The 25,648-nt window shown below is 41.8% G+C and overlaps 1 protein-coding gene across 10 annotated transcripts in view; it reads left to right on the top strand.

Moving 5' to 3' along the window:
• LOC309335440 (semaphorin-3D-like) overlaps window positions 1-25,648 on the top strand; it is a 63,728-nt gene that overhangs the window by 14,353 nt on the left and 23,727 nt on the right. For 5 of the 10 annotated variants that reach the window (XR_014153502.1, XM_081850476.1, XM_081850474.1 and 2 more), the window contains 7 exons: window positions 1,776-1,896; window positions 16,875-17,089; window positions 18,876-19,067; window positions 21,797-21,957; window positions 22,174-22,236; window positions 23,467-23,586; window positions 25,430-25,532. Coding sequence is in view for 9 of the 10 variants with exons in the window: in XM_081850476.1 (XP_081706602.1) it covers window positions 16,954-17,089; window positions 18,876-19,067; window positions 21,797-21,957; window positions 22,174-22,236; window positions 23,467-23,586; window positions 25,430-25,532 (775 nt within the window). In the remaining variant the exon portion in view is untranslated. Of the gene's footprint in view, window positions 1-1,775; window positions 1,897-11,051; window positions 11,138-16,874; window positions 17,090-18,875; window positions 19,068-19,727; window positions 19,768-21,796; window positions 21,958-22,173; window positions 22,237-23,466; window positions 23,587-25,429; window positions 25,533-25,648 lie in introns of those variants that run through there. The other 5 variants (XM_081850477.1, XM_081850478.1, XM_081850479.1 and 2 more) reach the window with 4 other exon arrangements.

The raw sequence follows: 25,648 nt of genomic DNA, 5'->3' as shown, positions 1-25,648 counted from the left end.
CCTGGGAGTCATTTTGGACTCACAGCTGTCCATGGAGACACAGGTCAAATCTGTATCCAGGGCAGCTGTTTACCAGCTCCATCTGGTACGTAGGCTGAGACCCTATCTGCCTGCAGACTGTCTCGCCAGAGTGGTGCATGCTCTGCTTATCTCCTGCTTGGACTACTGCAATGCGCTCTACGTGGGGCTACCTTTGAAGGTAACCCGGAAACTACAACTAATCCAGAATGTGGCAGCTAGACTGGTGACTGGGAGCGGCCGCCGAGACCATATAACACCGGTCTTGAAAGACCTACATTGGCTCCCAGTACGTTTCCGAGCACAATTCAAAGTGCTGGTGCTGACCTTTAAAGCCCTAAACGGCCTCGGTCCAGTATATCTGAAGGAGCGTCTCCTCCCCCATCGTTCTGCCCGGACACTGAGGTCCAGCTCCGAGGGCCTTCTGGCGGTTCCCTCACTGCGAGAGGCCAAGTTACAGGGAACCAGGCAGAGGGCCTTCTCGGTAGTGGCGCCCGCCCTGTGGAATGCCCTCCCATCAGATGTCAAAGCGATAAACAACTACCTGACATTCAGAAGACATCTGAAGGCAGCCCTGTTCAGGGAAGTTTTTAATATGTGACATTTTAGTGTATTTTTCATCTTTGTTGGAAGCCACCCAGAGTGGCTGGGGAAACCCAGCCAGATGGGCGGGGTACAAATAAATTATTATTATTATTATTATTATTATTATTATTATTATTATTATTATTATTATTATTATATTCATTTTTCACATGGTCTAGTCCTCATCTGAAGACTGCAAATAACAAAGCCATACTTTCCCTGCCTACCCCCCTAATATTCTTATGAGGGTCCCGTCTCCAGTCCTCAGAGAGTGGCTGGAAGTGGGCAGAAAAAGGTCCTGTTTTCGTTCCAGCAGTGGCAGTTTTAATCTGAAATCTTAGGCGCAGTACTCCCAGAGCTCATAAACTGCTTGCATTAATGAAATTCTCTGTCACAAAATGCACCTAGAACAATGGGAGTTTTGAATGCTGCTTGGTGGTTCCCCAGCTGGTTTTTCTCATCATTCCTCTGCATCCAACCAGTCTGCATCTAACCACAAGTAGTTAAAATGAAAGTAGGGGATAGGAGAGCCATTTCCAGGTACTACATACCACTTTCAAATCATAGCTAGGTTATCCACTATCAAACAATGAAAATGTAAGTCTGGAAATCAATTGCCTTCTGTATTCAGCTTTCATAAGTGCATAATTCAGCTCTTCAATTTCCCATCAGTTCAATTAAAAAATACCAGGGATGTTAAATCTTGATTCAGACTTTGGATAATTGTACAGTACTAACATAATGGGGGGTGGGTGTGAAAGCATGTTGCATTTGGTTTATTCATAATTGTTTGTTTGTTTGTTTGTTAAATTGACTACCACGAGACAGGAGTGCCTGGCGTGCTCTGGTTCATGGGGTCATAAAGGGTTAGACACGACTAAACGACTAAACAAAACCAACACCATGAGCAATGGCCAGCTTGCAGTTTCATGAAAGTTCCAGGAACAGTATTTGAATTTAGAAGCTAGTTAGAAAACCAATTCACCACAAGGTGTCATCAGATTTCAATGCATTTTTGTAGATTCCAAAGAACTGAGTAGAGGCTGGGAATGAGGAAGAGCAGATGGCTTGCTAACTAACAGCTTCTTATTTTTATGAATGGAGGCTGTCTTTAAATGACCTCATGGCATGTACACTCCACCCCTACTTTGGAGTATCTCTGTAATTTTCAGGTGCTTGTGTGCTGTCCTCTTATGCAGTAGACCCTTGTTGAATTTCAGACAGGATTGTAGTGTGGAGGTCAGCGCAGCTGGCTCTTACTGGAATGCATTCAACTAGGAAAGCTTTGGACAGGTGAGTAGTACAATGTTTTTTAAAGTGTGTGTGTGTGTGTGTGAGAGAGAGAGAGAGAGAGAGAGAGAGAGAGAGAGAGAGAGTGTACACACACTATTTTGTAAATAGCGCTTGGAGAGTTCTGTATTTTTTCATTAGATTGTTCTGTATTTTCTCATTTATTGTTTCATGAAACAGTAATACTTTTGTCAAAATTGATGGCATTGGTTGGATATATAACCAACCAATCTTGAATTTGCATGTAATGTGTAATCTTCCATCACTTGTCAAGTTGAAATAGCTACACTGTTTATATTTCATGGCAGAAACATCTTGGCAAGCAGTAGGAAGTAGAGAGCAAACTTTGTGAAAAGGTTTTGAAGGTATAGAGAAAGCAAGTTCTATGACTGAATTTCAGATTCTAATCCCATGTGCATCTTCTTCTGAGTAAATATACATAAAATTAGCAGCCCTAAACTTTGCAAGTGTGTTCAGTAGGAAATCCTATTGTGTTTAATGGGACTTGCTTTCTAGTAAGTATATTTAGGATTGTAGCCTAAATGCAATCTTATCCATGTTTATTCTGAAATTAAACCCATTATACAATTATAGAAGTATGTTTATGATTGTAGGCACACTATCACAAATTGTCAACCTTTTTCAGTTTCCCATATTTTTTTAATGCTGTACTATGATCCCCAAGTCCCTCTCCTTGACTCTGCAAAAGAGGGGGAAAGCTACAGTGGTTACCACCTGGTGAACTGCAGCTCCTAAGAGATTATGCAGAATGGGAAAGACTCAAAACACAGAAAGAACATTTCTAAAGCTACAAGCCCTAGGAGTGCCAGTGTGGTACAAAGGTTAGACTTGGTTTGGGATGAGATAAACCCAGGTTCAGATTTCTGCTAAGGGCTGATTCATAGTTCATGCAGTCAAGATACTTTCATATGTGAACTAGTATTTGTAGTGTCAAGCACTGACTGTAAAGAATGAAGGGGAGATATGTTTCTCCAAAACAGTCAAGGACATGTGCCAAGAAACTGAGAGCCAATTACGGTTCCCCAGTTCTGTCCCTGAGTGGGGACATGTATGAATTCTTCAGGTTAGCACTATAAATACTCACTGATTACCTGGGGCAAATGTAAATCAGCTGTCACGTATGAATCTCACTGGGAGATGGTGGACAAGTTCTTATCTTTCTGTGTAACCTACCTAACAAGGTAGTTGTGAAGCTGCAATGCTGTTAGCTTCTTTGGAAGAAGTGTAAAATATAACAATTAAGAAGCCATGCTCACCTTTCCAGCTTTCTCAAGGGCTCTGCAATTCAATTATTCTTATCCCAAGATATTCTAATAAAAGGAGCCAAAATAAAAATTAATTTTCCATCAGTTTGTCACATATTATAATGGAAAACTCCTGGCTAAGCCTGTTTTTATTGCTGTCACCACTCCATGCCTTTCTTTAGGGTCAGTGCATTTAATGATAAGGTTAAGACTTTGTGTATATATAGGGTAAGGAGTCCCTATGGTTATACTGATCCAAGTTTCATCAGTAACTCTAAAGTGATTTTCCAGGCTATGTATTTGCTGGGGGGGGGGGGAATGTTTCTCTTCAGTTATCCTGTCAGCCACAGGCTGCTCCATTTGACATCAAGAAAACCAGTCTTTGTATTCTGTCGCATTTTATCTGTCTTTACCAGACTACTAAACTGTCTGGATGAGATTGACTTATATGTTTCCACCAGCACACAAGAGGTTGCTGCCTTCATATGGGATAATAACTTAACCACAGTGCTAAAGAAACTGTCAAGAGAGCTGGTAATTCATCTCAGTAACAGAAGTACTGTATCCTATGGCAAGGGTGCCTATATTACTAAGGTTTCCATTGTTCCATCAGCACAAGTTTTTCAGCTTGCCAGGGCTCCTTAGAGAAAAAGCAGGATAGAAATTAAATAAAGATAAAGATTCTGCACTTGTTGACCCATTTGCTGAATCCAACACATGGCACATAAGGCTGCATTGCTGGATTTGGACTAGGTACATATAGCTTTGAACCAAGCTGGTAGTCATGTCTGTCAGCTTTATCTGTGCTGATTGCTTTTTTGGAGAGGTGGGGGACTCATTCCAGTCCCTTCAGTAATAAGAAGTGTTCTGATCACCTGTTTACTAACGTATGAAAGCAGACCCTTGCACATAACAGCATGTTTGCAGCCCACTGCTGCACCATATAATTTTTGGGTTGGGGCTATGTTTTAGAACAGCAATCTTAATTCCTAAAGAAAAATAAAGACACCCACCTGGGAATCCCATCATCACCACCCGAAAAATGTTCCAGATAAAGAAATATAAACCCAATAGATTTGCCTGTTCTGCTGCCTCTCACAATCAACTCTTCATCTCAGGGTTGTGGGTTCGAGCCCAGCGTTGCACATAAAGATTCCTGCATTGCAGAGGTTTGACTAGATGACCTTTGTGGTCCTTTCCAACTTGACAGTTCTATGATTCCATGAATGATGTTTCCATGAAAACTGGTCAAGCAAAAATCAGGTGTTCCAAAAATCCTTGAGCACCATACAGAACAATCTGAAATATAAAACAAATTCCTTCCAGTAGCACCTTAAAGACCAACTAAGTCAGTTCTTGGTATGAGCTTTCGTGTGCATGCACACTTCTTCAGATACACTGAAGTGTATCTGAAGAAGTGTGCATGCACACGAAAGCTCATACCAAGAACTGACTTAGTTGGTCTTTAAGGTGCTACTGGAAGGAATTTGTTTTGTTTTGACTATGGCAGACCAACACGGCTACCTCTCTGAATCTGAAATATGTTTCTCTCTCTTCATTAGATGCTATCTCCTGCACATTTTAAAGGATAATTCTAATTTGCCAGTTCCCTCAAGGTGTGCATACTTCTCTATACTCATCTGAAAAATTGTTCTCAAAAGCAAGCTAAGAGGAAATAAAAGCACATTTGCTTTAAGGTTGGCAGGAGCCTTTAGGAAATGCTAACCTTTTCCAAAATTCCACTTTCTTTATGGGGAGAGAGATGGGGGAAATTAATATTTTGCTACAGTCTTTTCTTTTTTGTTAAGAGGAGATTTATTTGCTCTGTAATCACTTTACTGTAGTACACATGCAGCAAGCTACAAGTTTTCCTGTTAAACTTTCCTGAATTACCAAGCAGCTGCAGAAGTGCGGTAGCGCTTGATTTGTCATGTGACCAGAATTATCCTAATGATTGTAACCACCACATGGGAAATACTTAATTGGTCACAAGACAATGGCTGATGATGTTCTATATTGTATAGTCACAATTGTATAACTATAAAATAGGATCCTCTCATCATTTACTTTCTTTCTCCAGACACCAACCTTTCCATTCTTCTGGTGACATACTGGAGACAGTTTACAGTAGGAAATAAGATTTATTGCCAAACTTGGCTCCTAGATTCTTAGAGCTGCTTCTTCCTATAAATACAACCTCATGGAGGATTGCAGAAAGAGCCATTCAAGGGAGGAGAGCCCACACAGCAATCTGCTTTTGTTCCAAGTTCCTGTATTTGAAATACTGAATTAACGAGGATAAATGAGAGGTGACCATATTCCAAAGTTAGCTAAATCAGTCCTAAAATACACCTCAGTAAGAACTTTTCCTGCCAACCTAGCAGTTTGAAAGTACATGAAAGTGCAAGTAGATAAATAGGTACCGCTCCGGCGGGAAGGTAAACGGCGTTTCCGTGCGCTGCTCTGGTTTGCCAGAAGCGGCTTAGTCATGCTGGCCACATGACCTGGAAGCTGTACGCTGGCTCCCTTGGCCAATAAAGTGAGATGAGCGCCGCAACCCCAGAGTCGGTCACAACTGGACCTAATGGTCAGGGGTCCCTTTACCTTTTAAGAACTTTGAAACAGAAGTGGAGGAGCAGCAAAAGAAGGCTGAAGAGAGCAAACTCACGTAAGAACACCATGGCAGCACAATCCTATGCATGTTTGTTTTGTTTTGTTTTGTTTTACTTTGTGTGTGTGTGTTTGTTTGTTTGTTTGTTTGTTTGTTTGTTTAGTATACTGCCTTTTATCTGAAAATCTCAAGGTGGTTCACCTGCCTGGCAATAGAAATGTACAAGGAAGTAAGAGATCTGATGGACCAACCTAGAAGGGAGACAGGCAGGGGCAAAGCCATAAATGTTTAGTTTGATAAAACTGAGGGTATTTTAGTTTGGCAGCTCCAGTATTATGCAGGCATTAGTGACTGATGGAAGAACCTCTCCTTTTATAGTTGAGCGTGTCCAGAAGTTCCTGTGTACCTCCAACATCCACCTAAATGCATTGGGGGGGGCAGTGTTTTGTACCATATTGCTTTCTCTCATTTACTTTAACCTCAGTAAACTCCTTTAATTCACTATCATTGAATATGTAATGTCTTGTGATTAAGGGCTAAAGAGTTGTGGTGAGCTGGCCATTTTATATGTGAAGACAGTGTTCCCTTTTTAGTTCTTCTCAAGCATCTTGAAGTTCCCTTGGTTTTGGATAAACGCTACTGTTTCTCCACAGGGAATAAAGGCCATGCTGGTCAATTCTTGAGAGGGGGTTGTTTGTAGCTCAAAGTATCCTACTGTATGTTTAACCAAAACTTGATTGTGCCAGTTTAGGGAGCAGCAAGATTCTGGTTGCTAACAGAAAATGTGACACACACATCTTCTGTGTTTTGTATTATCCATAAAAACTTCTAGTGAGATGAAGTCTTCAGCTACTAGCTCACTAACCAACAATTACATGGCACAACATTTTACATGGTACTATTATTACCCTTTGTCTCCACATAATTCCACAGAGGTCCTGGATCTATGCTCTTCAATAATTCAATTCTTGAGACACCACCAAGCTCTGACCAAAGGGATGGACTCATGATAACCAAACAGGCTAGCAAAGAAATCACATGGAGAAACAATAGTACAGAGCAGGTTGTGCACCATAGTTGGACTCACATTAATGCTTCTGTTCTCGCAAAGGCTTGTTTTCTGATCTGAAGAACAAAACACCAAAGGATGTCAACCTAATTCCACTGTCCTGATCTTACCAACTTTGCTGCTGGGATTTACTCCCAGTGACTTCATAGGAGGCAAGTCTCTAATAGCCTTGTCTAGAAAAGGTAACATGAGACATTGCCCATAGATTCTGAGATCTTTCAGAGATAGCAGAGAGGTGCACTGAGGAATAAGGCAATCTAGGGAGGGCAAAGGTCAGACAGGGATAACTTGCGCCAAATAAAGGGGCACTGCTTCTAAGACAGTGAAGGAGCGCAGAATAGTTCAGAAAGGCCACCTCTAAACCAAGACATAATTTACAGCAATCCCAACTGAAAATCTTTGACAAGAAACAGATAAGAGAGAAGACTCACCCTATCCCCTCCCTATTATGCTCATTAAAATACTTTCCCTGGACCCTTACAAGCCCTCCTACACCCACTCCTACTATTCCAATTACAGCAGGAAGCAAGGAGGAGTACAGATTAGAAGGGGGAGCTTTTTTATTAAAAGAAAATACTGTATAGCTTTCATGTTTCAAACCAGGGAGAGAGAGAGAGACTTAATGAGTTCAGAACTAGGGTTTTAAGTGAAACAGCAGATTGAATGCTTAGTTCTGAAATACATTGATCAGCTACAACCTGAAAGACTAAGGATCATAGGCTCCTAATGTGCCCTTTAAATCTTTCTTTATTTCATTTTATTTTGTGGAGCTTTCCATTTTGAACATAGTTTTTAACATTGCCATTCTCTTAACTCAGTTTTAGCAAAGTCAGCTGCAGAATTCCTTAAACAGGTGCAGTTGAACCAGACTGTTTCCCTGCCTACTTCATCTGCTCCCATTTCCCCCATTAACATTCTCCCCTCTTGCCCCAGACAGACACCTATAGAGTAGATATGATCTTCAGACATCCTCATCCCTACTTGGGCTGCTAGGATGGGACCAGGGCTGTGATGGTGACATGTGTCCCCGGGAATGTGACTGAGACCACCCACTTATTTCACAGAGGCTTTTGTACAGATAGCAGCCACAGTTACTCTTGGCATGCATTGCCCTGATCAAGATTTGAGCAGATGACCTAGAGGTGAAAAGCATCTGTATTGAAATCCTATGCTACTCTTTCAATGAACTGACTGCTCATGACAGTGATGAGTGGATTACGCTTGTTTGAGTCAGACAAGTGTTGCGTATATGACCACACATGATGCCCCTCAGTCCTGACCTACAAGCCTTATACTATTCCACCCCTGGTCCATGTTCTGCAATATGTTGCTATTTTCTCTTTCAGCCTACTCTTAACATCCACATTTTTATTGTAAGTGAGGATTCTTTGGTTTTCCATCACAGGTTTATCACAACAAGACTGAGAAATCAGCTTCTTTAAAATGTGATACTGTTTTTGATATTTGGGAGCCGCTGTATTTCATGTGCACACTTACCACACAATTATCTCTGTTCACAGGTTTTGCAGGCCTTTCAGATTCTGCAAAGCCTGTTTCACCAGAGATAATAACAAGCAAAATAAATCAATCTGTACACCAGGAGCAGCCAATGCAGTGCCCTGCAGATATTTTGGACTTCCAACTCCCATCAGCCCCAGACAACACCGCCAGTAGTCTGGAATGATGGGAGTTGTAGAACAACAACATCTGGAGGGCACTACATTGGCTATCCCAGTGAACACTATAGCAAAGAATGTTTCTTTTATTCCACTTTCAGTTAACGAAACTACATTGAACTATTTTCAGTGTAGATTCTCCAATCATAAGGGACATTGATGGCAGGAAATGCATACCTTTGGCTTTGTATTGTCCTGTAGCTTCAACTATAAGGTTTCAGTCCTATACTCAGTTTCCTAGGAGTAAAATTCAGTGTGACTTACTTTTGAGTAGACATTATAAGCTTCTGCTATGAATCTGGCAAAATGAATAGCTAAATGTCAGACCATATGTTAGACAGGTGATGGGTGTCAGTTTCATCCCACATGAAGGAATCCCTATGTAAAGGGCACTGAGGAATGTAGGTCTTTCAAGGATTATGTTGCTTTTGATGCGCTATTCAATCTTTAGGCATACACATTTGTTTTTTATACATTCCCTTTGGGGGTTGTCAGTGCACTCTGCACATATTAATAAATAAAGATTCTCCATACCATTCTGAGCTGGGTCAGTACAGTACTGAAATGAATGGCACATATGCTCCATTGCCTTTTCCAGGCAAGCATCCAAGCAATGTTTTACCAAGGGGGCCTTCCAAAAGCATTGTGTCTGTTAGAAACTCCTATCTGATATGCTGGGTGGTAATTGGAATTGTGTTTTTACTGCCCAGAGTGACAGTCAGGGTTATATGGTTTTCGTGTGTAATACAGTTGCTTTATACCACTCAGTGTGAGAGAGTAAGACCCTACCTGGGTGGGAGACAAGGAGGGAGTGGTTATGCTGCTGCTATATTGCTTGAGATTGAGGTATATGGGTGAACTAGTTGTAAATTATGTTTAATGCTGTTAGTCTTGTGACTAGTTGTTGGCTAGGAGTTAACTGTGTTAGAGGTATGGTTGGTAAAATGGCTGAGAGTGAGGTTTGCATGTGAAAGAGTGCTAAAAGTTTGCTTGGAAAATGTTACTGGGCATAGAGTGTTATGTAGTTGTTATGTTATGTATCTCCTTCAGCTACTTTGTTTAGCCACAGACAATGCTTTAACATAGGGGTAGCCAACACAGTGCCCTCCAGATGTTGAACTACAACTCCCAGAAGCCTCAACCAACATGGCCAATAGTCAGGTATGATGGGAGTAGCAGTTAAACACCATCAGGAGGATACAACATTGGCTATCCCTGCTTTAACCTGTAGGGTTATTTATTGTCTTTTTACTTTTTACTTTTTAAATGTTTATTAAAGAGAATTCTGTTTTGCTGCTTATTATGCTGCCTTAAATATGGATTTTTATTTTTGTATTTCATTTTCATTTGCAATGTTTTGTTCTGATATTTTGGGACGTATTTCTGATATTTTAAGATATGCTATAAACTGCTTAGAGGTTTTTTTAAAAAATTAAAGTAGTATAGAAGTAATGTTCATGATGATGATGATGATGATGATGATGATGATGATGATGATGTAGATGTAGATGTGAAACAATCTTTGCCTGTTGTGTTGCATTGTCCTCAACTCAGCAAGGCTTCCATTAAAGAGGCCAAATTTTGGCAGCAAGTGTTGGGCCAGCTACTGTGTAGGTGCCACAAACAGTTGTTCTTCCTTTATCCCATAAATGGATGAAAAACTAAATGACTGAAGGGTTTTCTGGATGCTATTCACATACGGAGCCTGGCACAGAAGGAAAAAGGCCTCTACAAAAATCAGTTTCAGAAGAAATAGATTAGTAAAGGAAAGGGGCCTAGAAAAGGAGAGGAATTTGTTTCCTTTCATTTCTGCCATCTCATTTGGAGAAAAGTGACAGCTGCTGCTTATTGACCCAGCCCAGACGTTTGCTGCAGCTGCATCCTTCTCCTTTCACTGTATTGAAGAAAAAGAACTAAAACCTTAATGCTATGTAAGACTATCAGATGACCCTTAACTCTAAGATGTTGCATCTTATATTTTATATCCAAAACTGCTGTTTCTCTAGCACACCCATCCACACCCACATACTATAGAGCCTTGGATTGAGACCCCACCTTTGGACATGAATCACCTATCTAGGAACATATGAGTCCGTAAAGTACTATTAAGGTTCCTATGTCAAGTCCCTAACTCCTAGAACTACTTTAGGCAAAACCACAGTAATATGCCCATTGAAAGCAAAAGGGGAATCAGAATATACTTGCTGAGTCAGACCTGTATGTGGACAAAGCACAAAGAAAAGTGTTGTGGGGTGACTGAAGATCATATTTTTTTACTGAAAATTCATTTCATGCCTTGATATTGAGCAGGTGTGAGACAGTTGTCACTCACTTAAGTACCAGTTCCCGGCTTTTTGCATATCCTTTTTCTTTTGGCCAAGTCCTCCTTCTTTCCCACTCAGTTGTAATCACTGGCAATTAACTACTGCAACTTCTGTGGCATGTCTTTGGCTAATTGAGCAATCCAATGGCATTTTAAACTCTGAAGGGCATATTGTTTTGGTTTGTTATTATGGTGTGTATTTTTGTTTTTATACTGTAAACAGCCCTGTGATCCTTGGATGAAGGGCAGTATGGAAATTTGATTATGATGATGATGTCTACACCTGCAAAGCTTTCTGTGGTGGGTGTACCAAGGGCCTCTGAGAGCATAAGTGTTGTCCCAATAGCAGTCCTTCCTCCTTTGCAGCAGAGAGATGCTTCTGCCACATATAATGATCCCTTCACCAGTGTTTGACCTGCTCCAGGATTGCAACAGTAATAGCATAAATAAAGATTAATTTTATTCATGGTCACACATGAATATAACACCAGTTCAGTTAATCACTCTTGAAAAGATGGTGGAGCTATCAGAAAGCTCCTTGGCTCTACCTCTGACAGTGCTAATACTTTGACAAGTCAATACTTGATCCAACTGGGGCTCTTTTTCCTCCTGTAAAGATTATGTTTCCTTTGTCTGCAAAGTTCATAGAGTATACTTGTTACATTTTGTATATCGGCCTGCTGCCCATTGTTATCTTCACTGACTACTTCCTGAGTTGCATCCTGGAATCGTTGACTCCAGTCTTGAATTCCAAGCGTTACTCATTGTGCTGGCTGCCCAAACTGTAATGGGATCACACAAGCTTGTGAATCATTTAGAAAACAATCAAGAAGTAAAAAGATACGCATAACATATGCCAGAATCCACTAGGATTCCAGTGAGTACACACTGTTAGTGGTTGGTAAATGACAATAGCATCCTGGCTGTTTCAAAACCCTAAACCCCTTCACTTAACCATAGTCAGTCTATTGCAGTTGAGCCAAATGATCCAATTTAGATAAATTGATTCTAGATGGTGCATACTGAAATTATGCCAAGGTCACACTTGAATAATGCTGTGATGTGATTACAGGGCTGGGAACAAAATGAAGTTGGTTAGTAGATTATTGATTAGACTGCTGACTGAAAAATTACCTCAAAGCTAACCTGTAAAAGTATCTTGTAGTACAGCACTGAGCCTAAAATAATGCCAATTGGATCAGCATTCAACAGAGAAAACACTGGGCTTAGGAAGAATGAATTCTCCTTGCCTTATGCAAGATGTACCTCAGCAGGGATGGGGCATCTCAATTACTATAAGATGAGGAGCCAGGTATGTAATAACAAAGGACCATTAAACCAGGATGAACAGTCACTTCATAGTGAAGCGGAGTTCATTGCAGCAGGAAGTGAAAGATGAGACTAGTACAATGGTGAGAAACCTCTGGTCCTCCAGACTTCACTGGTCCCAGCCAGCATAGCCAATGGCTACAGGTGATGGGAGTTGTTGTTCAGCTGCATCTGGGGAGCCACTGGTTTCCAACTCCTGATCTAGCTGAAACAGCAAACCCCACACAAACATTGTTCTTTTCTTTCTTTTTGTTCTTTCCTACATATGTTGTTCTATTCTCTATGTATTGATGGCCACTGTGTGAATTTGATCAGGGATTGCACTAGGTGGCAGTTTGGCTGCTTGTTGTCCTAGAGGCAATAGTGTTGCAGAACTTGCTTACGTGTTAACTTATCCTTGTGTGAGGACAGTAGCTCTCCATACAGTAGCTAACACACCCTTGGCTTGCCAGGTGGATCCTCCAAGGCACCTTGCCACTGGCTTGGAAACTCTCAGCAAGTTCAAGAATATCCACATGGGAAACTGAACTAGATATTATAGCCATGCACAGACAGACACATTAATTTGGCAATGTACAAACTCAGCATTAGTGCATAATGCCTGTCATCATAAGAAGTGCTATAGGAAGGAGGCATGGGTCAGAAAACTGAGCAGGATGGCTAGATTGCCCTTATTGTGTAAGACCTTTGTTTTAAAAGAAAATTCTTTGCTCCAGAACATTGGGACCACCTCAATCATATGAACCAATGAGGGGGACAATATGCTCTGCAAAGAAAGGTCAAGACCCAAGGCAATTTCTTGGAAGCCCTGTTTTTTAACTGCAAGCAGCCCACAGTGGAAGGTCCATCTGCTCTTGGGGGTGGGTGTCACCTTGTAAACTAGAGCATGGCTTTTCTTTTTTTCCTTCTCCCACCCAATCTCTTTTCCTTTTGTGTTGTGCCTTTCAGCTTGTAAACCAGAGTGTTTTATTAATCTTTATAAGCTGTTCTGGAGTACTTTTATAGAGAGTGGAGTAAAAATACTCCAGATAAATGAATAAATATTTCCCTTAGGCTTACGCCAGTTTTTAAAAAATCCCTATTTCTCCATGGCATGTAACAAAACTAGAATCATAGTTTCGGAGAGCCTTTCAGTTTTTTAATGTTAACCTGGCAGCCTGTTGCACACTGCGGACACGTTAGTGTTAAGTTAAAGAGAAAAGGAATGTAATACTAGGGAGATCTTGGGAAGATAGGAAACTTCCATATGCTCAGTGTTTAAATTATGCTTAGATTTATCATCTACAGATCAGTTCCATCCATTAGAAACTTGCTCTCCCACTGTAATGCATAAATCATTGCTATGACAAACTGCTTCTTCTGTTCACCTCTAAGATATGCATTTAGGCAATGGCTTATAGTTTGGACTGTGATTTACTCTCATCAGGAATACAGAGGAGACAGAAGTTGGTAGAAAACAAGCTGGCTTTGAATGAAACTTTTCAGTCAGTGTAGTAGTGGTTGGGGGTTGCCTTTGCTTCAGGGGAATGTGAATTACCGTACATTTAGGTGGTTTGATTCACACAAAGCATCAAATTAACATACTTTCACTTTAAAACAATGTCACACCCATCACTTAAGCTAAGGCAATCCCATTGGCATGGGCAAAACCAAAAGCTGTATCTGAAGCTTGCAAGTAGAAATGCTGTGAAATACAAGTTCTAGCCTGTTTCTAACCATGTTTAATCAGACATAAGTCTGAGCAGTTGCTAAAACCTTAGGTGAGTTCTTAGAAATGAAGAAACAACATTGTTTTTGCATTTCAATCATTCACTGTTACATTAAATAATGTACTGTGCATTTGTCTTGTTTAAAAGGGGAGGCCTTCCCTTTTCAAGCCATAGCACCAAGTTTCTGCTTCCTTCTATTTACAGAATCATGTAGTTCAGGGGTTCCCAAACAGAGTCAGTATTAAGCATCCTATTGTCTATTTAGTTCTTTTGTTGCTCTTTTTAAAATATATATTTTGAGCAGTAATAGGTTGCATGTTATACACTTGTTATTGTAAACCAACCTGTGCTCCTAAGGTGGAAGAATGGGAGGATGTGGTAAAAAAACAACTTGTAAATAAATAGATAAAGAGGCAAATACTCACATGTTTTACTTTCACATTTCATGTCCTGCAGAAAATGTTGATCTTTCACTGTTGTTTCCCAGAACAATAATCAGGTGTGGCACTGCCCAGATTCCTGCCAGATTCAAATTTTTAGAAATATTGCATTATTTTTGCATATGATGGGATGGAAGACAATGCTTTTCTGTAACAGCAGTGATGCCATGTTAGGATTACAGGAGATGCTACATAATCTTAAATGCAGTTATTTGCAGCAAATTAAACTGGCTTGTGGATTACAAATTAAGCTCCCAGTTGATATATACTTTTGTATATTAGTATATAATTGTTTGTCTGTGAACAAACGCCACCTCCCTAAGCAAGATTAGTACCATACCCCATAGTTGCCTTTGACTGGACCTAACCGTCCAGGGGTCATTTACCTTTACCTTGCTTACTCTCCTAATACCTTCCTTTATGCTTCCACCACCCCCTTATTCCCAAATAAATATGCCTAAGATCAGGTTTCAAGTCTTGGCAAGACAAGTGCATCCTTTTTTAATTATCCACAATCTGACAGGATCCATGTTGCCAGGATAGCAACAGGATAGGTTTGTTTTTTTCTGAAAAGGGGTCAGTTTGGGAACCTCAGAGCCTTCTGGAAATCTACCTTCTTTAAGTGAACGAACAGGAAGATGCAGTGACAAATTTGTGTTCTTTTATGTATCTATATTTCTGCCTAAATCTTACTTACGGGGCTGGCATCCGACCTGGCAATAAGTGTCATTACACAACAGATGAAACATGTACAAATGGTTTTTCCAAATATCATTTTCTTCTACTCTTTCCTTATGCTTCCACCACCCCCTTAGCATTATTCAGTGCCCCCCCAATTGCACCTGAGACTACCACTGCTCCCCTGGATCGTTCCAGCACCTCCCAGCGGGCAGTATTGCCCACTTTGGGAAACACTGTTTTAAGCACAAAGATTTTGGTGGCCAGTTTTCAAAATCCTACTTTTAGAAATGTAGTTTTCATTTGGAGACATACGTGGACATTTCCCGCCACTTGGTATAAATAGATTTTGAGCACTGAAAAACATTCACAATTTGATGCCACCAAAATAGGACAAATTTCATCAGGCATCTTCCCTTATCCTAACGACCTGGACCTTTCCATACTCATACGAAGAGTTTATATTAACTGATGGACTGATCATAACATCCTTCAATAGCATACAAGGCATGGAAGCACCATGTTTGTACCTGTTCTTCCTGTTTCCTCTGCCCCTTTTGTGGCCTCCCTGCTTACATTTGAACTTATTTTCTTCCATAGAATGAGAGCCAGAATCTACTTTCACTCTGGGTCATCTCCAAACACAAGCCCTATGGAACAAAATGTCAAAATGAACTTCCTGCCTCTGACAAACATTTCAGTGTTTGTAGTACAGAACCTGTGGCCCTCCAGATGTTTTTGGACCACAACTCTCATCAACCCCAGCCAGCGTGACCAATGGATAGGAGCTAGAGTCCCAACAACATCTAGAGGGCCACAGTCCTGTACCTCTCTCCCAAGTTTATAGAAACATATAGTTGTAATCTACAACCTTGTGAAGTATGTTCCACTGCATTCAGCAGGAATTTAGTAGGTAACTAAATGTGACATACCAGGCCCATGTGTTTTCTTTTTATAAAATCCATTGAATAACTATAAAAAGGGGCAATTTCTTGTTTAGAATGGGCAGGGACTGCTTTTTCCTTTGGCTAAGCTCTGAGATCAGAAGGGAGTCTGCTTAGAGAAATTCATTCATGGGCAGGCATATCAAAGGAGAAAAGTAGGGCATCCTTTTTACACCTACTGCTTTAAATCATGCTCACCTCCCACTTTATACTTCTCCAGCACAAACCATGTTCAAATGTATGAGTCAGATTTAGTCACTGTCACAATTAGACCCACAATGGGAAACCTGTGGCTCTCCAGTGACTGAACCTCCCATCATCCCTGAGCATTGGTCATGCTGATTGGGACCAATGGGATTGGACTCCCATCAGTCCCATCCAGAATGGCCAATGCAGAGATGATGGGAGGTGCAGTATTCAATATTATTGAATAGAGAGAGCTGCAGGCTCCCCATCCCTGAGTTAGACCATTATTCCCAAATAAATATGCCTAAGTTCAGGTTTCAAGTCTTGGCAAGACAAGTGCATCCTTTTTTAATTATCCACAATCTGACAGGATCCATGTTGCCAGGATAGCAGCTTGCCAAGGCTGAACCGGGACAAAGGAAAATAAGTCAATCACAAAGAGGAAAAAGTGAAATATTTTGACATTTTGTTTAACAGAAGGAAAAGCCTCTGCTTTAAAGCAGAATGCAGAGGGACCCACACTTAAAGTAACTGAAATGGTAGTTTTAACCTAAACATCCTGAGTATTTACACTTCTCATATGCTAGCTACCAATATATTTCTAGATCAGAAACGTAGCCAGATCCAGCCCACCCAGAAAGGTTCACGATGGAAGAAAAGGGGAATTGGGACAATGAATGACTGGGCTACATTCACTAGACCTCCTAGCACCTGTGAGTCTAGTAAGGAATCTTTTCCATTTATCTTTCAGGTGACTCTCTCTGGCAAGAAAATGCATCTATGAGCAAGACGTTATTGCTGACATAGGAATTATTGACTGTGGCGAGGGGATGATCAGCTTGACTTTCTGTAGGTGCTGCTGCTTCACCACCAACGTAGTCCTAGTGGCTTGGGTTGTTTTGCTGACAGTTGAGAACGGTACTCCCTGGAAGCAGTGGGTCCCCCGCCTCCGCCTCTCATATCAAGGTAGGACTTGTCTTGCCAGTCTTTCAAGTAAGTTCCTAGGATGGACACCCTGAGCCATAACTAATCCACACAGGAGGACAAAGACAAGGCAGATGCAGGCTGCGTATCTGACCTAAGGGTTCTCACACACACCTTCCCCTTTGTCACATTCACTAATCCAAAATCCTCATCCTGTGACCCTCTCTGAAAGTTAAGCCTCTTCTACTACCTCAGGCATCTGAATATATGCAATCCATTCAAGCCACATTAATATAGGATGAACAGTCCATCTGAGACTCTTTGTTCTGCTCTTTTGTACTTTCTAATCTTAAATGACTTGCAGGTGAACTCTCTGGGCCCTCCCAGGTGAGTACAATAGATGCGCAGATGTTAACTTATTCTGTTGGGATCTAGAGGATCCCCCAAAGGTGCACTTTTCTATTGTTTCCCGAGACAGACGAATGCCAACCAATTCAGAGGATCTAGACATTTTTTTCCAATTAGCTTGTATGGCAGAGATTTTGCTTCTCTCTTTTTTCTTCTTCAAGTGGCAAACTTGTGTAGATGAGAGTAAGTATGATACTGTCAACACCACAAACTGGTCGGCACATTGAATGCGATAGTTTTGTGTGAAATGCAGTGGCCTCAAACATCACAAAGATACATTGGACAGTGGTAGGGATGGGAGAGGAATTGGTTTGATTTGCGTTTTAATGTGAGCCTACCTAATTTGCACTCCCAAAACAATAAAAATAAAAACACAACTATTCCTCAAAATTCACACTTCTCTAAATGGTGTGATGCAGTTCTCTAACCAAAACCTGTATACCAGAAAGGCAAAGGGCAAGGCAATTCTCTCTACAGCACTCAGACTTTTTGTGGTATGCCTTTGTTGCCTCTGTCTCCTGAAGCACCTAAAACATCAAGAGCAAAACAATGAGTAGCCCTTCTACCCTCTAGAAATGCTCCAATACTTCATATACCCTTAAAAAAGAAGCAGCTCAGGAAATATTGTGTCTATGAAGTCCTTTTTAGGGCTGATAAGACCAGTGACATTTTGCTTCTTTTTTCTTTTGCAGCAATTTTCTAGACATTGTGTGGTGGCTGCAATCTTTTTTTCCCCCTTGACATAAGCCCAGTACTTCTAATCAGAGCTGCAACATGCAGTAATTCTATATGTGCAAACTTTTCTGGCCTGTGGGTGTAGTGATGGGTGGAAGTGCGCCAGCTTATTTTCTGCTTATCATGACTATTATATTCCCTGAAATTTTGTGAGAGGTACATTTTTTTAAAGTGACAACCAACCCCGGCAAAGTGCTACTTTGGAGGTAATAGTGCTGAGAGAGAAAAATTAGATACATCCAATATTCATAACATGTTTTGGACAAAAAGAACTACATGGAGATTAGACAATACAGTCATACCTCGGAAGTAAAATGGAATCCATTCCGGAAGTCCGTTTGACTTCCAAAATGTTCAGAAACCAAAGCACGGCTTCTGATTGGCTGCAGGAAGCTCCTGCAGCCAGCGGTGGAGCAAGCCGATTGGGTGCCTTGGGCAGCTCATGTGCCCTGTGCCTTGTGCCTGGGGGCGGGGCCAGCCGCCCACGGGGGCACAGCACAGCCTCAGAGGAGTCTGCCTGCCTCCTCCCACTCAGCCGCCCTACAACTGAGGGGGAGGCAACGGGCAGACTGTTTGGGGCAGCGCAGAGCCTGCGGGTGCTCAAGCCACTACATCACTCCCAGGAGAGACGTGTGGCTCAGGCGCGCTGCAGGCTCCACGGTGAGTGCTGCCACCATTTTGTCAGTGGGGTCACCAGGGGCAGGCTGCACCTACTGCATCTCCCTTGCTATGCCCCTGCCTGCAGCCAGTTGGAAGCCGCGGAAGCCCCGTCAGACATTCGGGTTCCAAAGAACGTTCGCAAACCAGAAAGCTCACTTCCAGGTTTGCAGCGTTCGGGAGCCAAAACGTCTGAGTACCAAGGCGTTCAGGATTCAAGGTAGGACTGTATCTTGTCTTTATTGAGTGTTCATCCTGATTTGTTTGTGGGAAGGATATACAGCAAGGGGCATTAATTCTAATTTGCTTGTGCAGTGTTTATGTATCTTCTCAGTAATCATCCCTTCACTCCACACTTTTCAGTACATTTCCACATCACTCCTAACCACAAAAAGTCATTTAAAATAAATTGAATTTGTTGTGCTAGGACAACAGAGCATTTTAATCCTATTTAATTGCACAAGCCTAAATTTCCATTATGCACGCCAATCTCTCCCACAAAATGCAGGCAGTCTGGACAAAACAAAATAAAAAAATTCCTTCCAGTAGCACCTTAAAGACCAACTGAGTTAGTTCTAGGTATGAGCTTTCGTGTGCATGCACACTTCTTCAGATACACAGAATGTGTATCTGAAGAAGTGTGCATGCACACGAAAGCTCATACCTAGAACTAACTCAGTTGGTCTTTAAGGTGCTACTGGAAGGAATTTTTTTATTTTGTTTTGACCATGGCAGACCAACACGGCTACCTATCTGTAACTGGAACTAAGGCAGTCTGGAGACAACCAAAGGCAGGATCAATAAGAGAAATGCAAGACAGTCGGGTGGATCTTATTTATTACGTCGGGTGGATCTTATTTACAAAGGAAGTACCAGTTAATGGGTGTAGTGGAGCTTTGATGCATTACTGCTAATTCTAGGTAGAGTTAATTTCCTTGACTAGAACTCAGAGAGTGGAGATAAACAATAGATTTAAAGAGAGCTGAAAGTGGTTTGACAGATGGTGGTTTTAGGATGGGGTGATAGAAGGCAAACTTAGACAAAAAGAGACTATAAGATTAATGTGGTCTGCAATGGGGCCAAACATTTCCAAAGCACAGAGTTTCAGATATACTGCCAGCAGTGATAACAGGCCACAAAAATTAAACAAATCGATCTGGCTTTTTTTGAAAAGCAAACAGCTGAGAAGCTTTAGCTGGATAGGAATAGAACTTCAAAGTGTGTACTAGGGTCAGACATGCTAGAAAAACGCTTAATATTTGGTCTCAGCTAAAAGGAAGTTCCCAGCTTGCAGAGGACCAAGGGGCAATGAAGACAATGGCAGGAGGTGTGACTCACAGATATCAAACCAAGTTCAAGGATACAAGGAATGACGGGGTTTACATTTGGAAAGTCCTCGGAGGCGCCCTCCACCCTGGGAGTAGAATAGGTGGGAGGGAGAAAGAAACAGATGGGCTGGCCAAAAGGAAATGAGAAAACTCAAGGCAGGGAGTGCAAAGGAAAGATGTGCTTAAGAGCATAAGGCCAAAAACAATAGCCCACCACAGCAGCAAAACGATGGCTTTCCTAGTGTTGTCAATGGGGAGTGTCAGGATTGTGGGGCCCAGTGCAGTGGCAAGAGCACAAGGAGGGGCAGACCTTTTTCTTTCTCTGTTTAAATACCAGTCATCACAGCTAGAAAAACAGAAGCATTGAATGAAAACATGGTAGGTTTCCTTGTTTTTGTTCCTTGTTTTGGAGCCTTCTTTTGTTTGAGAAAGTATTCTGCACAACTCAAAAGCTTGCTTCCCGAAGTTTTTGTGTAAAATAGGCCCCAATAATACAATGATGTCACTTTCATTCTCTTTCACACTAACACTGCTCATCCCCATTGAACTGCTGCTAAGAGGATGGCCATGTCTCCCCTCCCGCTTCCAGCCAGACTCCACCTTTCTATGGGATGGAAGGGACATATGCCAAAGGGTGATGGGTCTACACTACAGCATCACACAGTTTCTGTCTCATGGCTCCCTTGCCCAGATGAAAACGGAACGAATGAAAGAGCCAGAAAGAAAGTATACTTAGCAATAAAGGTTCTCAGACATGGTTCTCTGCTCTTAGCCTGGTTACCCTGGTATGTTTTTGTTTTTTAAAAAGTGATGTGGATCAGTTAATTTCCATGTGACATGCAATCTGTCTCCAGCAACAATTGCACATAGAGAGTGCAAAGTCCACACACTGTATCCCTTGATGGGTTACTTATTGTTCCTGTCAGTGTTCTACACTAATATTGCACCCACACCACAATATAGGCAGTTGTGCCTTTATATAGGCCTGTGTGGTGTAGTGGTTAAGAGCGGTAGTCTCGTAATCTGGTGAACCTGGTTCACGTCTCTGCTCCTGGTGACCTTGGGCTAGTCACACTTCTTTGAAGTCTCTCAGCCTCACTCACCTCACAGAGTGTTTGTTGTTTAGGTGTACTCTCATTTTGACTCAAGAAAATCACCATTTTATAGTTCAAATCGGGGAAAATAAATACAGTAAATGGACAAAAGTACAGTCGTACCTTGGTTCTCTAACAGAATGCCTTCCGGGAGTCTGTTTGACTCCTGGAACCGTTCAAAAACCAAGGCACGGCTTCTGATTGGCTGCAGGAGCATCCTGCAGCCAATCGGAAGCCACAGAAGCAGCACCGGACTTTTGGCTTCCGAAAATCGTTCTTAGGAGAGAGTGAGCAGGCATGGCAACTGGGTTTTCCGCATATTACCATTTGTTATGATTCCTTGCTAAAGAGTGGGTTTTCTGGGGGAAAGTGGCAGGGCAAAGGCAAAACCACACAGACCCGGGCCTAGAAAGCATGAGAAAGCAGAAAACTACTTGCACCCACCTGTGCTTTCTAGGCAGGGTACAGGTAGAAGTGTGGATGAGCTCACCATCGTCATATTTCTGTTTGCATGCTCCACCTTATAGACCTCCTGAGATCAAACAGCTCTCAGCTGCTCTTGGACTCTGAGGATGAGCTGGCACTCCAGACACTACTTGTGGACGAAAAGAGGGCATGGCTGATGGCAGGCGCTAAGGACCACATCTTTTTGCTCAACCTTGACAGCCCCAACAAAGAACCGCAGAAGGTCAGAGTGCCGAAGGAGGTTGCTTTGGGGTGGGGTGGGAAGAGAGAGAAACAGAAAACAGCCATCAGGATTTGGTCCATGTGCTATACAGGGAGTGTGGGGAGAAAAGTGGAAGGGACGTCTCATTAGGTGATTGAACCTCGTTTCTCATGTGCATATCCCACTTACTGCTGCAAAGGATTCCATCCACATTCTTGGTTGTGTTTTCTCTTCCAGATTTTCTGGCCAGCTCCTAGAGAGCAAATGGAGCATTGCAGACTGGCTGGGAAGAATCCTAAGGTAAAAATGGTGGACTTTAGGCTCCATGGTTTAGGTTGAGGTGCCTCCTCTGAATGATCTGTGATCACTAACTACAATGCAATCCTATACATGCTTACTCAGAAGTAAGTCCCACTGAACTGATGTTGATGTTTTTATTACCACCATCATTATTTTACAAATTTATAAACTATTTTATAACCTGAGGCCATCAAAGCAGTATACAACACAAAAATAAGATAATACTACAAAAACCATAAATCCTAAAACCAAAAAACCATTCTTACATGCTCTAAAGCCATTCATACAAATGGACAATTAATGGTCTATAATTCACTGAGGCTTACTCCCATGTAAGTATAGGATATAGGATTGTAGCTAAGAACCAGTGGTACCTCTGGTTACGTACTTAATTCGTTCCGGAGGGCCGTTTGGAGCACCACTGTAGCTAATGGGGCCTCCTGCTGCTGTGCCGCCGCTGCATGATTTCTGTTTTCATCCTGAAGCAAAGTTCTTAACCCGAGGTACTATTTCTGGGTTAGCGGAGTCTGTAACCTGAAGTGTCTGTAACCTGAAGCGTATGTAACCCGAGGTACCACTGTATAAAGACATTCGTTTAGTGATTTGTGGATGTGCACAGGCAGGAGCAACTTCTCAAATGGTAAGTAGATGAGTAAATCAGGCTATGGCCTCAATCCAGCATCAGTAGCTTGTAGGGCTGGGCAACATATCAATATATCGTCCAAAATCAGTTTGAAGTTCACATCATGATAATTGTTTCATAATATTTGAGCTGGCAATATATTGCTGAATCACAATTTGTATAAGGGCTAGGTGATATTTGGTTTTCAGCATTGCGATAACTCACCAGCTAAACATCGCAATAACTCACCAGCAACACATTGCAAAGTTATCAGCAGCTAAACCTCACAATATCACCATGAGGTGACTGATAATATCACCATTTCTCAGTTTTAGACCCTTAAGTAGTAGCAGTTGCCAGGACATTGTTCTGTTTGCCTCTGCGTAGCTCCTTCCTTATTTCAGATACCGTGATATATCAATATATTGCAATGTTTAGCTGATTTTGAAAACCAGATTTTGAAAACCAGCTATCGCCCAGCAAATACCGTTAGATGCGTAGCTTGTAAGTCAGATACTTCCTTTCCTTTCATGGTGGGAATACTGGGTCAAACCAAAAATGTCCAAGTAAAATCCTGCCATCTTTTTCATCTTTGACTCCTTTACTAGATGGAATGTGCCAATTTCATCCGCTTTCTCCAGCATTTCAACAGCACTCATGTGTTTGCCTGTGGAACAGGCTCCTACCAGCCCATATGTGCCTTCATATATCTCAGAGATGGAGTGGAGGTGAGTTGCATCCACAAGGCCAGTATTACAGGTATCAGAATCTAGATGCTGTATAACTCATTCTGCATCCAACTTCTCCCTCTGTGCTTACTATTGTATATTTAAGAGCAGGGGAATGATTGTCGTATTGACTTCTTGCGTCAGATAAAAAAGCCAGCATTATATTTTACCTGTGTTTTGCAATATCACCTGCTTCTCTGAGGAACAGGGAATTCTTTCACTGAGACTATTTTCTGATGCTTTCCACAGTAAGGAAGGAGGACAGCTGCCCACTCTTCCAGCCTTTTTCAGAAGATGTCTTGTGCATTTGCTCTTTCTGCAGACAGTACAAAAACATTTTGTAGAGATGCCCAGAAGGAATAAGTGATGAGGGATTTAGGAGACAATCACTTATTCTCTTCAGGTATTATTAACTTCCACACCAGCATTCTGCCCTCTCTAGTAACTCCATAGCAACCATCCCAGCAGTGGGTAAAATCCAGTAATCTGTTCACTTGGGCCAATCCTGCCAATTCCAGTCAGACTTTGGCATAATACCCTAGACACAGGCTTAAGGCTATTCTTGACTCTTTGGATTATGTTGGTCAAAGGCCAAATTCTTTGGATTAGCACAATACGAGAACAAATAATAAGTAGGCACCATATTGCTTAGTATTTTTATACCTGATTTCAAGGTTTCAAAGAGCTTCAAATCAATCACCTCATTAATCCTGTTAATTTACAGTGATGGTCTCTCCTAAGGAAATTGATTGTTTAAGATGTGTAAGGCTTTTCCACACTTACCTTTCCTCCATGCTTTCCAGGCCTGGTCTACACTTTAAAGCTCTGTATCTGAATGTTGTTGTTTCTTTTGCTCTGGAGCTTTCCCTGCAAAAACTCATTCTTTACTGCTGAATCAAGAGCAAATGGCAATCCATGAAAAAACAGTCAAAGGTAGTGTTAAAGGGCAGTGGAGAAATGGGAACTGAAACACATTGGGCAAGAAAGCCCAAAGCACACAAATGCACAATGTACATGGGAGGCTGAGGCTTTTTTGGTGATGTAAAGTACAGTATAATGAAGAGAGAGGAACTTCAGACCATCTAACAGGTTAACCTTCTGCTTTTCTAGACTCAGCCCTCTGAATGCCAGTTGCTGGGAATCACAATTTGGGAGAGTCCTCTTTCAAACTTCATTTAAGTGTCTTTTTGGCAACTGTGAGAACAAGATGCTAGACTAGATGGGCTTTTCTTATTCACTTCAAAGTAAAGAGAAGCAAAATAAATAACTCTCCTGGCCTGCATCATTAAAGTTCCAACTGTATGATAAATTTTTCAAGTATGTTCAGTAAAGGGCAGCTCCATAGCACTGAGAAAACAACCAATCTGGAACTTCTGTGAGGTTGCCACTCTGTGGAAAAGCTTCACAGCACGCCCGAAAGCACTTTTACAACATTAGCACCAAAGGCAAGGTAGGTAGTGCTGACTATTTGAGTCACAGAGGTGGAGAAGACCAAAAATAATTTAGTCTAACCCCATGCCACATGCCACCCATCCATTTGAGCCCCTACAGAACCATCCACACAGTCCACACTGCAATGGGTATCACTTGCAGGTGACAAATGCACCACAGTAGGATACTCCTGTGGCAAATAGTTTGGGTGTGAGCAAAGAGAGTGGAAAGGGGTGGTGACGGTGGTTAAAATAACAGCCTGCACCTTAAAACTCTCTAGTTCAGGAGGTTCCCTGGAGAGCAGCCAGGACTGTTGAGCCAATTTCTTTGATGTGTAAAACAATCTCCGCTGTGAGCGTGACTGCTCTGTTTACAGTGATGCTTATGAAATCTTTTCCATGGTCCTCTGCAGGAACCAGTGGTGCCAACTATGCAGCTGGTGACGTCCTCCGTAGAATCTGGAAGAGGCAAGTGTCCATACAGCCCCCATGAGCCTTTCACAGGGCTGCTCATAGGTAAGAGGGACTGTGAACAGAAAGCAGGCACGAAACCTAGACAGTGGCTTCTTGTATCCAATAGCATCCCTCGACTGACAGAACGCTATTTGATTCAGCAGAGGCTTCTAGGACCC

The sequence above is a fragment of the Podarcis erhardii genome, assembly GCF_964252035.2.
Source record: "Podarcis erhardii genome assembly, chromosome: 2".
NCBI lineage: Eukaryota > Metazoa > Chordata > Lepidosauria > Squamata > Lacertidae > Podarcis > Podarcis erhardii.
This window is presented reverse-complemented; position numbering and strand designations above follow the sequence as displayed.